The following is a 13,619-nucleotide window of genomic DNA, read 5'->3' as shown; positions in this document are numbered from 1 at the left end:
TTGTAATTCATGCACTTTTGATATAAAAACACTATCTACTAGGGGCTGATTTTACAATGCAGATAGACCATCAAACATTGTACTACTTTTTGAAACAAGCTAAGTTGTCTGAGAAGCACATGAGATGGGTGAACTTCTTATCTACGTTTCACTTACAGATTAAGCACATAGATGGAAAACAGAATATAGTAGCTGATGCGTTGTCTCGTAAGCCCCAAATTTCAACTATCACAATGGTATATCACACTAAGTTGAATGCTATGAAAGATCAATATATTATTGATTCAAACTTTGCGAATGTATATAATCAATTTTGCAATGGCCAGAGGTACGAGCACCTTGTACTTAGAGATGGTTTTTTTATGATACATGGGCAATTGTGTGTCACAAAGCAATTGAGGCCTAAGGTGATGACTAAGAGTCATGCTCCTTATGCAAAGCATACAAGTATTGATGCTACAATTAAGGCAATGAAGCACTTTTTTTATTGGCCTACTTTGACATCCGATATAAAGCAATCTGTCAAGATGTGCATCATATGTTAGAAATTGAAATATGATAGGCAAAAGCTGTGAAGTTTATTGCAGCCCTTGCCTATTTCTAATAGGCCTTGGAAACACATTCCTATGAACTTTTATCTTTGGGCTTTCTAGAACACCTACACGGACTGATGGATATGGACTGTTATTTGCAGGTTGAGTAAGCAAGCCCATTTCATTCCAATAAGAAAGAAGATAAAATTTTATGTGACATGATTATTTTTGTTGCATGTGTTTTAAGTATCATGGCATGATATAGTCAATCATCAATGATCGAGATCCGCAAATGATCAATTTGGGACTACTTAAAAACATGGATACCATGCTGAAATTCTCTTTGTCCTTCGATCTACAAACAGATGGTTAGTCTAACAAGACAAACTCCACATTGCTAGAACGCTTGAGATTGCATGTATCTGAGCATAAGACACAATGGGAGCAATATTTGCCTTTAGTACAGTTTACATATAGCAATAACTACATAGTTTCACTAGCAAGGCTACATTTGAGGTTGCAAAGCGGTAAGAAAGAGGCCCATATTTTACACACAAAGGGTAAGATCTTTGAGGCTGCTCGCTATATGGAAAACATAGATACAACCTATGCTAAGGTTGAGTATGCATTTCAAAAGTCTCAGGAGAAGCTAAAGAGGGCAATTAATAAAATAGGCATGCTTTACAGTTTCCAAGGACTAAAAATGTATTGCTGCATTTTGAAAAGTGTAATATCCTTGCGCTCCCACATAGACCCCCCCCCCCCCCCCTTAATAATTGAAGATAAATCAAATTTTTTAATCCCTTTCCCCCCCTGTTGTCACCGACAAGTGGCAAGGGGGGAAAGAAAGGAAGAAGAGGGCAGATGATGTGTACGAGCAGAAGATGACGAGAAGGAAGAAGCAGTCGACATGGAGGAAGGGAAAGATAACGGGGAGGAGCACTTGGAGATGACGAGGAGGATGACGAGAAAGATGACGACGAAGATGAGCTCTTGGGCGTATCAAGCCCCGCGGCCACCTGGAGGGGGTAAGGAGCCCTCACCGCCATGCGGACGGCGACAGGTGGTGGTCACCACCACCACCACTCCATGTTCCCCCCCCCACCAATAATAACCACCTTCCACCATTATAAACCCCTCCCCCCCAATCGTAAGAAGGAAAGAAGACCTTGAAGCCCTACTACGGGCAGAGAGAGAGAGAGAGAGAGAGAGAGAGAGAGGGTAACAGAGGAGGTGAGAAAGAGAGAGAAAGGAAGAAGAGGGAGAGAGAGAGGGGGAGGGGGAGAGAGAGAGAGAGAGAGAGAGAGAGAGAGCCTTTTGAAAGGGTCTCCTTCTCTTCCCCTCCTTAGAAGGTGTCCACAAGCATCCTTTCTTTTCCTGCTGCCCACAAACTTATATCTTGTTCCACTTGGATTATCTACAGCGTAGTTTCTCTCCCCAATTGGCTCCCGTTAATCAAGTACAAGGCATGGAAGTCTTATGCGATTCGCGTCTCTTGTCATGCTACTATGTTTATCAATCCTATTCGGGGTTAGGCTAGCTAAAACAATAGTTCCCTCCTTCAAAGGCAAGTGGAGAGTTCTAGGGATAAGAAACCCTACGTCAAAGAGAAGACTGATACTTTTATACTTGTTTGGAAGAAAGTTGGGTTATCAATCAATGTAGATGCTCTATAGAACCTAGGTCGTATACAGTGTTTGAACCCTTAACATATGCCTTAGCCGAAGGAAGGTGTCGCTCCTGATCCCAAGGAGGAGAGCAAATACGCAATGGAAAGGTTATCGCGACTATTCCTGCAATGTTTGGAAAAGAATACCATTGCTTTTTTTTATTGATCAAACAACGTCCTAAATGCTTTTGCATTAAACAGATTATTAGGATGTGATTGGATGCTTATTTCAAGTGCTTGCGTTTGATGGTAAATGCATGGCAAGAGTCTGTGATGACAAGTTGCCATGGAAATAAAGGAATGTTTTCTTGAAAAATGATATTAGGACTGAATGCCTTGTTTGTGCTTGATTCTTAACTGGATTAATTAAGAAAATGATATTTTTGCACGGATGGACCATCTCCAAGGTCACACCGCGTTTCAACCCGAGAAGGACACTGCTCGATCCATGGGCCGAAGGTTGAGTGGTAAAAAGGCCAACCACGGAAATGGTGTTTCACTCCTCGGCCACTTGGGGTCAAGTGGAGCTCTGGACACCCCTTGCCTACTCCGAAACAAAGTTGAAGACTGCCATGGGCCCAACACCTCTAGTGTTAGAAGATCTTATTCTAGATAAAGAATGGAAATTATGGTGCCATGTGATTTGGACCAGTTATTTCTGCAGGACAGAAGGGAAATATAATTTCTCTTGTATGGGCAGAAGACAAAGATTAACTTGAAGACAAGTTAAGGAACTTGTTTGTCAAAAGAACTGCGTGCTCTGTTTTCGTGTCAATGCTTTAAGTTACATGAACAAACCATGTTTCTTCAAAGGCTTAATTAAGGAAGTTGATTTTTCAATGTCACACATAAATGTGATAGAACCTAATTAGATAACTAAAGAATGCCTGCTGAGAGAATCGCGTGGCGGAACCCCCAACGGGTCCGTGGAGGCTTCTCACAAGGTTTTACCGTCATTTAACCTTTAGGTATTGTTAGATTAAAACCCGATTCATGCCGTTTTAGGGAACCGGAATGGAACTATGCCCTACGGGTAGAGAGGTTGAGCGGCGCATCCCTCTCGTTTCCCATTCTCTTTGAACCAAGTGCGGTATGGGTCTGCTTCGGCTTGGGTATCTCTGTGTAAAGTAGGATGTCTAGGACTTGACACTAGAATGCTAACGGGAGGCCTTGACCACTAGGAATCCACATTTCATGTCGATCCCAGTGGGTTCGACCGCGAACGTTCCGTTGCGAGACGGACTCGAGAAACCTTAGGCGACAAACCCCGTAACATTCAATGGGAGTGCTAGGCGGCATCGCTTAGACTCGTCTCTCAATGGACTGCTAAAAAAACGTGCCTGGACAGCCGACAAGCGGACACATTACAGTTGCTATCAAAGCGAACCTTTGTAATCATATGCGATTGCTTAATGTATGGTTCGAAGACATATCCTAAACAGAGTAACCTAACTGGTATGGCTTGATTATCAAGCATCTTTTGCACCCACGAATGCTAATATGCAAGAGAAGAAATTCCTTCTCAAGCAGATTAAGGCACCCGAGTTTGGTGGAGAAAGAATAGACATCGCATCCGAGGCAGAGATATGGATTGAGTCGATGGATGACTATTTCTCTGCTACGGGAACTGCTACTACCAATCAAGCAATGATAGTCAAACTTAAGTTAGTTGGTCAGGCTCGGATATAGTGAAAGCAATGGTGCAAAGATTAAGGTATTTTTGAAGCCCCTGTCACTTGGGCTCAGTTGAAAGATGCTGTACACGGAGGCTACCTTCCATCAACCTACCAAACTTTAAGGATTAATGAATTCTTCAAGTTAAAGCAACTGGAATTAACATTGGACACCTACTACTCAAAGTTTATAACCCTACTAAAATTTCCACCATCTATGGATATTACGCAACAAGTATCCAAGTTTTGTCATGGCCTAAACACTCCTCTGAACCACCATCTTGAAGCAATCTGTCCAACAGACTTGCAAGGTGCATTACTTCGAGCAAAGCCAATTGTCCAAGAACTTAATTCGGGCAATTGTGACAAAGATGATCCCCGAGATCGGGACAAGAAATGCTACACATGCAAAGAGATAGGACACATTCGTAGGAGATGTCCCTACCGTCAATGCTTTCATTGCAATGAGCTAGGACACATCCAAGCCGACTGCCCTAACTTGACTTAAATCCAGAAGATATTGAGCCTCCAAGAAAACGAAGCTATGCAAGTGCTATGGATATATAGAGGAATCAGATCAAGACAAAGACTTAGAACCCACTACACCTTTTCAGGATTATTAGCAAATTTTATCGATATGTAATACAACATGTATTGGAATAAATCCTACTTTTGTACCTACCGTTAATTACAATAATATGAGTTGCACTACTTGAGTCGTTATGAGTAGCGCAACAAACGCATGGTGGGTCCTAACCCACAAGCCTTAAGCCCATTGATACTTGTCTTCCCCAGTTCTTATGAGATGAGGACATCTCGAGTTCTCTAAGGGGAAGAGGATGTAATACCCTTGCGCTCCTGTACAAAAACCCCCCTTAATAATTCAAGATAAATCAAATTTTTTTATCCCTTTCCTCCCCCCTATCGTCGCCGACAGGTGGCGAGGGGGGAAAGAAAGGAAGAAGATGACAGATGACGTGGACAAGGGGAAGATGACGAGAAGGAAAAAGCAATCGACGTGGAGGAAGGGAAAGATGGTGGGAAGAAGCAGTTGGAGATAACGAGGAGGATGACGAGAAAGATGACAACGAAGATGAGCTCTTGGGCGTATCGAGCCCCGCGGCCACCTGGAGGGGCTAAGGAGCCCTCGCCACCATGTGGATGGCGACAAGTGGTGGTCACCACCACCACCACTCCACGTTCCCCCCCCCCCTTCCCCCCATCGTAAGAAGGGGAGGAAAACCTTGACGCCCTAGTACGGGCAGAGAGAGAGAGAGAGAGAAAGAGGGTGATAGAAAAGGTGAAAGAGAAAGGAAGAGAAAGGGAGGGAGAGAGCGAGAGAGAGAGAGAGAGAGAGAGAGGGAGAGCCTTTTGAAAGGGTCTCCTTCTCTTCCCCTCCTTAGAGGGTGTCCACACGCGTCCTTTCTTTTCCCGTTGCCCACGAACTTGTACCTTGTTCCGCTTGGATTATCCGCAACGTAGTTTCTCTCCCTAATTGGCCCCCGCTAATCAATTACAAGGCACAGAAGTCTTGTGCGATTCGCACCTAAGGGAGACGAAGATCGAAAATGGTCCCCAAGCAAAGAATGTCGAATGCAAACAAGAATCCCATAATCCGCAACGAGGCCTCGGGCGAGGACGTCACTACAATCCAATTGCGATACGGGTCGTAAGTAATAAGATACTTGCTTTTTTTTCTAGCATTGATCTATAAGTGAGTCTAAGAAACCTCCTTGAAAGTGGTTTGGGATTCAGTTGGCTGAACTTGGTCTAAGTTCTAGGTGGATTTTGTAGAGACACCAATAGCTTTGGGATTAGGGTCTAAAGTCTCAAGCATACTACCATATCCTTGCTTCTAGAATGCTCATATATATCACTCTATTTTATGATATTCAATGTAGATACAGTTGGCATGGTAACAAAAGCAGATGAAAGATTTGGTTTTGTGTTAGTCAACCTTGCAATAAACCAATCAAAGAAGTTGGGACTATATTGGAGACAAGCCTAGGTTTCAAGAAATTGTTATCTTAAGTAAGGCAAAAGATATAGTTAATGATACCAACAATCATGTTTATTAGGCAAGGATGGTGTAGATTGGTAGCTAAATTGTCAATCAAAGATGATGGCAATGGCATAATAAAGTAAGATGGCAATGTAGACAAGGATAATAGGACTTCAAGGCACTGTGGGCAACAAAGGCAATGTAAGGAGTAGAGAGGAAGAGATGATGGTTTGACATAGGCATAGCTCCAATTCATCCCCATATATACAACTCCACATACATACACAATTAGCTCCATTGTCATGCTACTACGTTTATCAATCCTATTCAGGGTTGAGCTAGGTAAAACAACAATTCCCAACTTCAAAGGCAAGTGGAGAGTTCTAGGGATAAAAAACTCTACGTCAAAGAGAAGACTGATACTTTTATACTTGTTTGGAAAAAAGTTGGGTTATCAATCAATGTAAATGCTCTGTAGAACCTACGTCGTGTATAGTGTTTGAACCCTTAACATATGCCTTAGCCGAAGGAATGTGTAGCTCCTAATCCCAAGGGGGAGAGCAAATACGCGATGGAAAGGTTATTACAACTATTCCTGCAATGTTTGGAAAAGAATGCCATTGTTTTTGTTAATTGATCAAACAACGTCCTAAATGCTTTTGCATTAAACTGATTATTGAGATGTGATTGGATGATTATTCCAAGTGCTTGTGTTTGATGGTAAATGCATGGGAGGGGTCTACGATGACAAGTCGCCATGGGAATAAAAGAATGTTTTCTTGAAAAATGATATTAGGACTGAATGCCTTGTTTGTGCTTGATTCTTAACTGGATTAATTAAGAAAATGATATTTTTGCACGGGTGGACCATCTCCAAGGTCACACCACGTTTCAATCCGAGAAGGGCACTGCTCGATTCGCGGGCCAAAGGTTGAGTGGTAAAAAGGCCAACCACGGAAATGGTGTTTCACTCCTCGGCCACTTGGGGTCAAGTGGAGCTCTGGACACCGCTTGCCTACTCCGAAACAGAGTTGAAGACTGCCATGGGCCCAACGTCTCTGGCGTTGGAAGATCCTGTTCTAGATAAAGGATGGAAATTATGGTCCCATGTGATTTGGACCAGTTATTTCTACAAGACGAAAGAGAAATATAATTTCTCTTGTATGGGCAGGAGACAAAGATTAACTTGAAGATAAGTTAAAGAGCTTGTTTGTCAAAAGAACTGCTTGCTCTATTTTATTATCGGTGCTTTAAGTTACATAAACGAATCCTGTTCCTTAAAAGGCTTAATTAAGAAAGTTGATTTTTCAATATCACACATAAATGTGATAGAACCTAATTAGATAACTAAAGAACGCCTACTAAGAGAAGCGGGTGGGCGGAACCCCAACAAGTCCGTCCTACGACAGGGTGGTCCCACAAAACTGCGAGGCTTCTCACAGGGTTTTACCGTCATTCGATCTCTAGGTATTGTTAGGTTAAAAACCCATTTATCCCGTTTTAGGGGACCAGAATGGAACTATGTCCTATGGGTAGAGAGGTTGAGCTGCGCATCCCTCTCATTTCCCATTCTCTTTGAACCAAGTGCGGTATGGGTCTGCTTCGGCTTAGGTATCTCTGCGTCAAGTAGGATGTCTAAGACTCGACGCTAGAATGCTGACAGGAGACCTTGACCACTAGGAATCCAGGTTTCACGTCGATCCCAATGGGTTCAGCCGCGAACGTTCTGTTGCGAGACGAACTCGAGAAACCCTAGGCGACAAACCCCGTGACATTCCATGGGAGTGCCAGGCAGCATCGCTTAGACTCGTCTCTCGATGGACCGCTAAAAAAACGTGCTTGGACAGCTGATAAGCAAGCATGTTACAAAAAGGCAAGGCTAAAGAATATAAAAGCCAGAGAGAGACTATATACAACATTGGGTATAAGATATTATAGACCCTTCAGGTATTAGAGAGAATCAATGATGTTGCTTATAGACTAAAATTGCCTCACATTGGCAAATATAAAATACCTTTCATGTGAGCTTGTTGAGGCATTTCATGGTAATATGCTAGAGGATGTATCCGCAAAAATTCAGCCAAGGGTTAAGAAGTTGAGTGAGATATTGGTACCCCAGTAAAATTTAGCACATAAAGAGAGAAAGATCAAAGGTAAAGTTTCCAAAAGATACTTGGTGAAGTTTCAGGAATTATTAGACCTCGGTTCAATTTTAAAAAGAAAATTGTCTTAGAAGCTTCTTGGGAAAGCTACTATGGAAAAGAATTTTTCCAGAAGCTGTATGCTATAGTGCAAGGAAAATCAACACTTCTATTAAAGCTATTATATTACCTTTTGGAGAAGAAAGCTACTATAGATAGAACTATGGGAAAGCATGTGAAGAAAGCTTGACAAGATTTTGATATCTTGTACTTCTATTGTACAAATCTTTTTCTTTCAAGTATTCTTTTTGAGTTGACTAAAGTGTGATTGATAGTAAAAATCATAACTCACAATTGGCAATAGCAAGAACTCTTGGGAATCCTTAACCTTATCAAATAAGACTTGGACAAAAATCAGCTAGCCAATAAGGACTTCACAATGTGCTAGCATTACAATGCAATAACAAATGTGCTGTAAAATCAATAGTACTGAACACTAGCTGGCATGGAAAGAACCAACCTGATAGTCCTCTTCAAGGCGAATCACTTGAATAGCTTCCTCAATACTTAGCCGTCCACGGGAAACTGCAAAAGCTACCACAAGAGACTTGGCTGCTGCTGAGAGAGCATCAATGCCAGTAAGATGCCAATTATCAACACTTCTCAAAGCTTTTCCCATTGCCTCCACAACTTCATCTGACTGGTTGCCTACAAATATGCTTGAAGAGTAACTTGGCCTGTGTCCGATTTCCTTTTCTATCCAGTCCAGTAAAGGATTCAGCACTTCCGCTTGCAGCTCTGCAGGTGTTCAGAAAGCATGTAACCAAAGCAGAGAAACTTTATGCAAATTCAAAAGAATGCAATCATTACCACCAAGAGGAGAATCTTCTCTCTCTCGACAACACGCTGCATCTGTATGGAAAAATGTGAGCAACTGTTTGATAATTTTCTCTCTTTCCCCTGGTACTTTGTCAATGGCAGTGGAGGACAGCTTCATGAGTGGCATGGTGAAGGGTCTGATACCATCTTTGTCCTGCCAATATGAAACTTCAGATGATCACTTCTCGATGTGCAATGGAATATGTAAAACTAAAAAATGCTTGCAAAGACAAGATACCACTGAGCATAAAAGACGCCATTGGACATAGAATCAAGACAAGACGCCTTTCGACGTATGCAAACATGCGATCATGAAATACAATGTACGACTGCTTGCCTGGTACTCCCATTCAGCTGCCACAGCATGTGCAAGGCCGAAAGTAGGGAGCTTGAGAGGCTTCTTGGAGGGAGTCTTGAGGATGCGGTGATCGAGCATCACAACGAATCCCTGGCCATCATCCGCAGGCTTTGCATAAGCGGACTCGTAGAAGCGCTTACCGATGGTGGAGCCGCTGTGTGCGGATGCTGGCATCTGTGCTGCCGCTTCTCGGACGGCACCGGCATTGTCTTCACCGGCCTTCTCTGCTGCGGCAGCAGTTGAAAAAAAGGGAGACGACGGGCAACTCCTAATCCATGTAGTCGACGAAGCGGTGCCACACAGATTGCGGGCAAGAAACACATTCCGCCATTGCTTCATCTTTCCTTGACCTGACTTCTTCTCTAGTACAGTCGATCAACCTTCTTCCATGCGAGTCCCCAGAACATTCGTTGGAGTTCAAAATTGTCCGAGTTTCCCAAATTGACCCTCCGAGAAAACTATATAAATCTTTCTACCATAATAATTATTAAAAGGCTGGGCTCACCACGTGGCATGCTCTAGCCGTCCTTCCCAAGGGTGGGTGCCACGTGATGCCCCAACCCTAGCAGTCATCTTGCCTTGTGACCCACCTTGCCTCGTGTCTATGGTAAGGGGGGGTCTTTAAGGAGGGGAGAGTGGTGATCGACGGCCCCCTTTTTGCCCCCATCACATCCGATCAGTGCGTGCCCTGCTCCGAATGTGCCCGGCTTTGGAAGTGCCTGGCCCAAAATGTGCCCGGCTCCAAATGTGCCCGGCCCCGAGCGTGCCCGGTCTCGAAAGTACCCGGATCCTGGGGTGCACGGCCCCGGGCATGCCCGGTCTCGGAAGTGCCCGGATCCTGGGGTGTCCGGCCCTGGGCACATTCGGTGCCGCGAGCTTTGCATGTGGCAAAAAAGCTAGCCATTCTCATGGTTTGGAGAGCATCGCGCGTGTGGAAGATCGAGGGGATTTTGCAGGGAATCGGAAGGACGCTGTGAAAGGGGGAAAGCATCATCGAGGTGCCAGTCCTGGGATTAGAGGTGGTGCAAGCACGAATTCTCCTATATCATGGACATTGACGATGGAGCAGCAGCAGAAGGGTGGTGCGTGCAAACTCTGGAGCAAGGAGTGTCGACCCTCAGTATCGACGGCCTACAAGACGAGAATTTGTTCAGGTGAGTTCCTCTACAGCTCTGCGATCTGTGTTGCACCTGGCATAGAATAAAGAATTCCACGTAATTGCAGTAATTGCAGGGTATTTCATCCATGCCCGTAGTCGATAGCGTAGCCGCACAGCATGGTTTAGGGCTTTTGTGTCCAGGTGTGTTGTGGAGTTCGTCCAAGTGCATGTTTCAAATTAAACGTGTGTTTGCTGGCTCCAATAGAATGAAGCTGGGCAAAAGACCTAGATCACAAGGGCAGCAAGCCATGCACGTGGCATCAGCACCCCCCAGACACCCCAAGCACGCTCACCAATGAAGCTCCGATCACAAGGGCAGCAATCACCATCTCCTAAGCAAGCCATGCATGTGGCCTCACCATCTCCCGACGTACCCCAAGTCCCCTCGCCAAGGAAGCTCCGATCGCAAGGGCAGCAATCACCATCTCCCAAGCAAGCCATGCATGTGGCCTCACCATCTCCCGACGTACCCCAAGTCCCCTCGCCAAGGAAGCTCCGATCGCAAGGGCAAGAAGCCATGCACGTGGCATCACCATCTCCTCAGCCAGCCATGCATGCAGCATCACCATCCCCCGAGACACCCCAAGTGCCATTGCCAAGGAAGCTCCGATCGCAAGGGGAACAAGCCATGTACGTGCCATCACCACTCTCCCCTCAGCCAGCCATGCATGTGGCATCGCCATCTCCTGAGACACCCCACGTGCCCTCACCAAGGAAGCTCCGCTCTGGCAAGTTTGTTCCTGTGCACAAATTTGTGGTGCCACCGGCTCCCAGAAAGCAAGCAAAGGCGCAACAATCTCCAACCAAGAAACGACTGCCATTTATTCACATCAATCGGATGCTTTCAAAGGAGTTCACTTGTAAGTTTTTATTTTTCGCATGTAAGTGGTTTCAAATTATTTTAGCACCGAGGTTTAATTGCATTGCCTAAACAACAGTTAACCACGATGCAGGTACGGAAGAGCCTGCAGACGATCTTGCCCAGGAAGAGGATCCTGTCCCTGACAGGCCTTCGGCTGATCTTGCCGATGAGGAAGATCAAGCTGCTGCCAGGTCTGCCGATGATATTCGTGATGAAGAACATCAAGTCCCTGCTGCTGACTCATTGGCCGGTTCGGGGTTGGCACCAAGTGAGTACATTGCATGCCCATTTGGGATGATTTTAAAAACGTACACTATGGATTTCTCATTGTTCTTGTCTGCAAATCAGAAACTGGCGTCAGAAAATATTGCGTATGAATGCTGTCATCAAGTCAGATTGAATTCTGAACATTGTTGTTGTGCCATTTGATGCTTTGCCAGGTGAAACGATGACAAGTGTAGACACACATGGCATTGACCAAGGTGGTCCTAGAGCACGCCCTGGGCCTGTGCACCCCACGGATGATGGTATCGTCCGAGCCTTCGAGATTGTCTTTGACAAGAATGGTTGATTGGCTCGCCGGTGCACTTGTGACCAGTTCTGCAGCAAGCGCACACACTTCTACTATCGACACTCAGCCATGGAGGAACATTTAAAAGCTGCGCATGGCCTGAACATTGCAGTCCCTGCTCGAGGTAGAATAGGGCCTACGGATGCACGTGTATACGGCACCCACACGGAGTACGAGGAGCATCGTAGCCGCTAGAGATTCGAGGATGTGGAATTCAAGTGGCAGAAAAATTAAAAAAAAAAGCATGAGACTGATTCAATGGTCAAAGGATGGAGGATATACAGTGAGTTGCCAGATTCTCAGAGGATGGGAGGTCCAGAGCAATGGGTGGACGCGTACGTGGCATAACAGATGAAAAGATACGATGCAAAGAAGGATGATCACATAAAGAGGATCCGTGCTCACATTGCTGTAGGATTCGATAGATATGTAAGTGTATCTCTGTTCTTCAGTTTTTCTGCAGTTGACTTTGCTGGTTTCTGTTGATTTTTCTGCAGTTGACTTACTTTTCTGCGCTGCCAACAGCGGAGGACTGCAAGCACAGATGTTGGGGGCCCAGCTCGGACGCAGTCATCGCACCATGCACAGTCGATAGACGCCGCAGATCAGGAGGATGCTGCTGCAGAATACATTGTTGCGGACACACCCATAGAGCTCTTATCGCCAGAGGGGCCTTCATTGTCGATCGCATCTTACAACATTACTGTTTTGCCTGGTCGTGTGCTATATGCATTTTCTGATGGTGACAGGGACACACGTAGGATCATGTTCGTATACGATTGATTCCGCTTGTGGATACCTATTTGCCTGCTTCTTTGATTTAACACTTTGATTATGTTGTGTAGATATCGATTCAAGTCAACACGCCTCCAACTCGAGTTGCCAGTACAGGGGGACTTCTTTGAACAATTGAAAGATCCCGCACAGCACGCCAGCACCTTGGACATGAACTTCTTTGCGCTGTGGATGGAGTTCAGCCTGCAGGAGGAAATAAGCTGCAAATTCTGGATTGTTGATCCCCTGTGGGTTGGCTTGGCAAGCACTGCATCTACAAAGTCGAGCTTGGCCAACTTTATGTCTCCGATTAATGAGCTATGTGACATTGTGTTTTTACCCCTGGTCATGAACGGTCATTGGACATTGTTTGTGTGCTTCAACTATTCGGGGCATGGGGTGACTCAGTTGCATCAGAAGCCGGGGCTGCTATTCTTGGATCCTATGAACAAGCCACCCACTCCATTGATGTGTGAGATGGCTAAGCTGGCCGTGGAGCAGATATGGGCTGCGAAGCGTCGCCATGAAACCATACTAAGCAACCCTCCTGTGCAGGCGGTGATACCGTGCCAACCGAACACCGTTGATTGCGGGTTTATGTGATGCATTGCATGCGCCTGCTAGTGGAGGCTTGCTTGCAGGGAGTGGTTACGGTATCTTTTGTGAGTATATTTAGTACATGCACTAATATGGATTGATTTAGGTCGGCTCAATCTAATCTGAATCCTTGTCTTCATGCAACTGACAAAGCGATGGTTCGAGCACGATGATGTTGTGCAGATGAGAAGGACCTTGAGTCAGTGGGTTTCTTGCGTGGCCGACAGTGTCTGAGTGGGTGTTGATCTCCAGCCATAGTTTCATGGGATGTTTTTGAACTGTGGACCTGGGGATGGGTAGAATGCATTGTACATGCTAGGCCATTCTGGCGAGGCTCTTGTAAAGACTTCATGTTTGCATCAACAGCAGTTGACTGTGCATCCGCTTTCTCTTGAGGCGGA

At 45.1% G+C, this 13,619-nt stretch overlaps 1 protein-coding gene across 3 annotated transcripts in view; it reads right to left on the bottom strand.

Moving 5' to 3' along the window:
- Nucleotides 1–9,827, bottom strand: part of LOC148030138 (ATP12 protein-like protein) — a 79,345-nt gene extending 69,518 nt beyond the window's left edge. The window contains exons 1-3 of one of the 3 annotated variants that reach the window (XM_087686413.1): nt 9,235–9,827; nt 8,889–9,051; nt 8,539–8,816 (exon numbers count right to left, since the gene is read on the bottom strand). In XM_087686413.1, coding sequence (XP_087542539.1) covers nt 8,539–8,816; nt 8,889–9,051; nt 9,235–9,594 — 801 coding nt within the window. In that variant the 5' untranslated portion in view covers nt 9,595–9,827. The remainder of the gene's footprint in view (nt 1–8,538; nt 8,817–8,888; nt 9,052–9,234) is intronic. The other 2 variants (XM_087686414.1, XM_087686412.1) reach the window with 2 other exon arrangements.
- Between the last annotated feature and the right edge of the window lie 3,792 nt (nt 9,828–13,619).

This window comes from Lygodium microphyllum, chromosome 10, assembly GCF_053477565.2.
Source record: "Lygodium microphyllum isolate KBCC chromosome 10, Lygodium_microphyllum_v1.1.10, whole genome shotgun sequence".
In the NCBI taxonomy this organism is placed as follows: Eukaryota; Viridiplantae; Streptophyta; class Polypodiopsida; order Schizaeales; family Lygodiaceae; genus Lygodium; species Lygodium microphyllum.
This window is presented reverse-complemented; position numbering and strand designations above follow the sequence as displayed.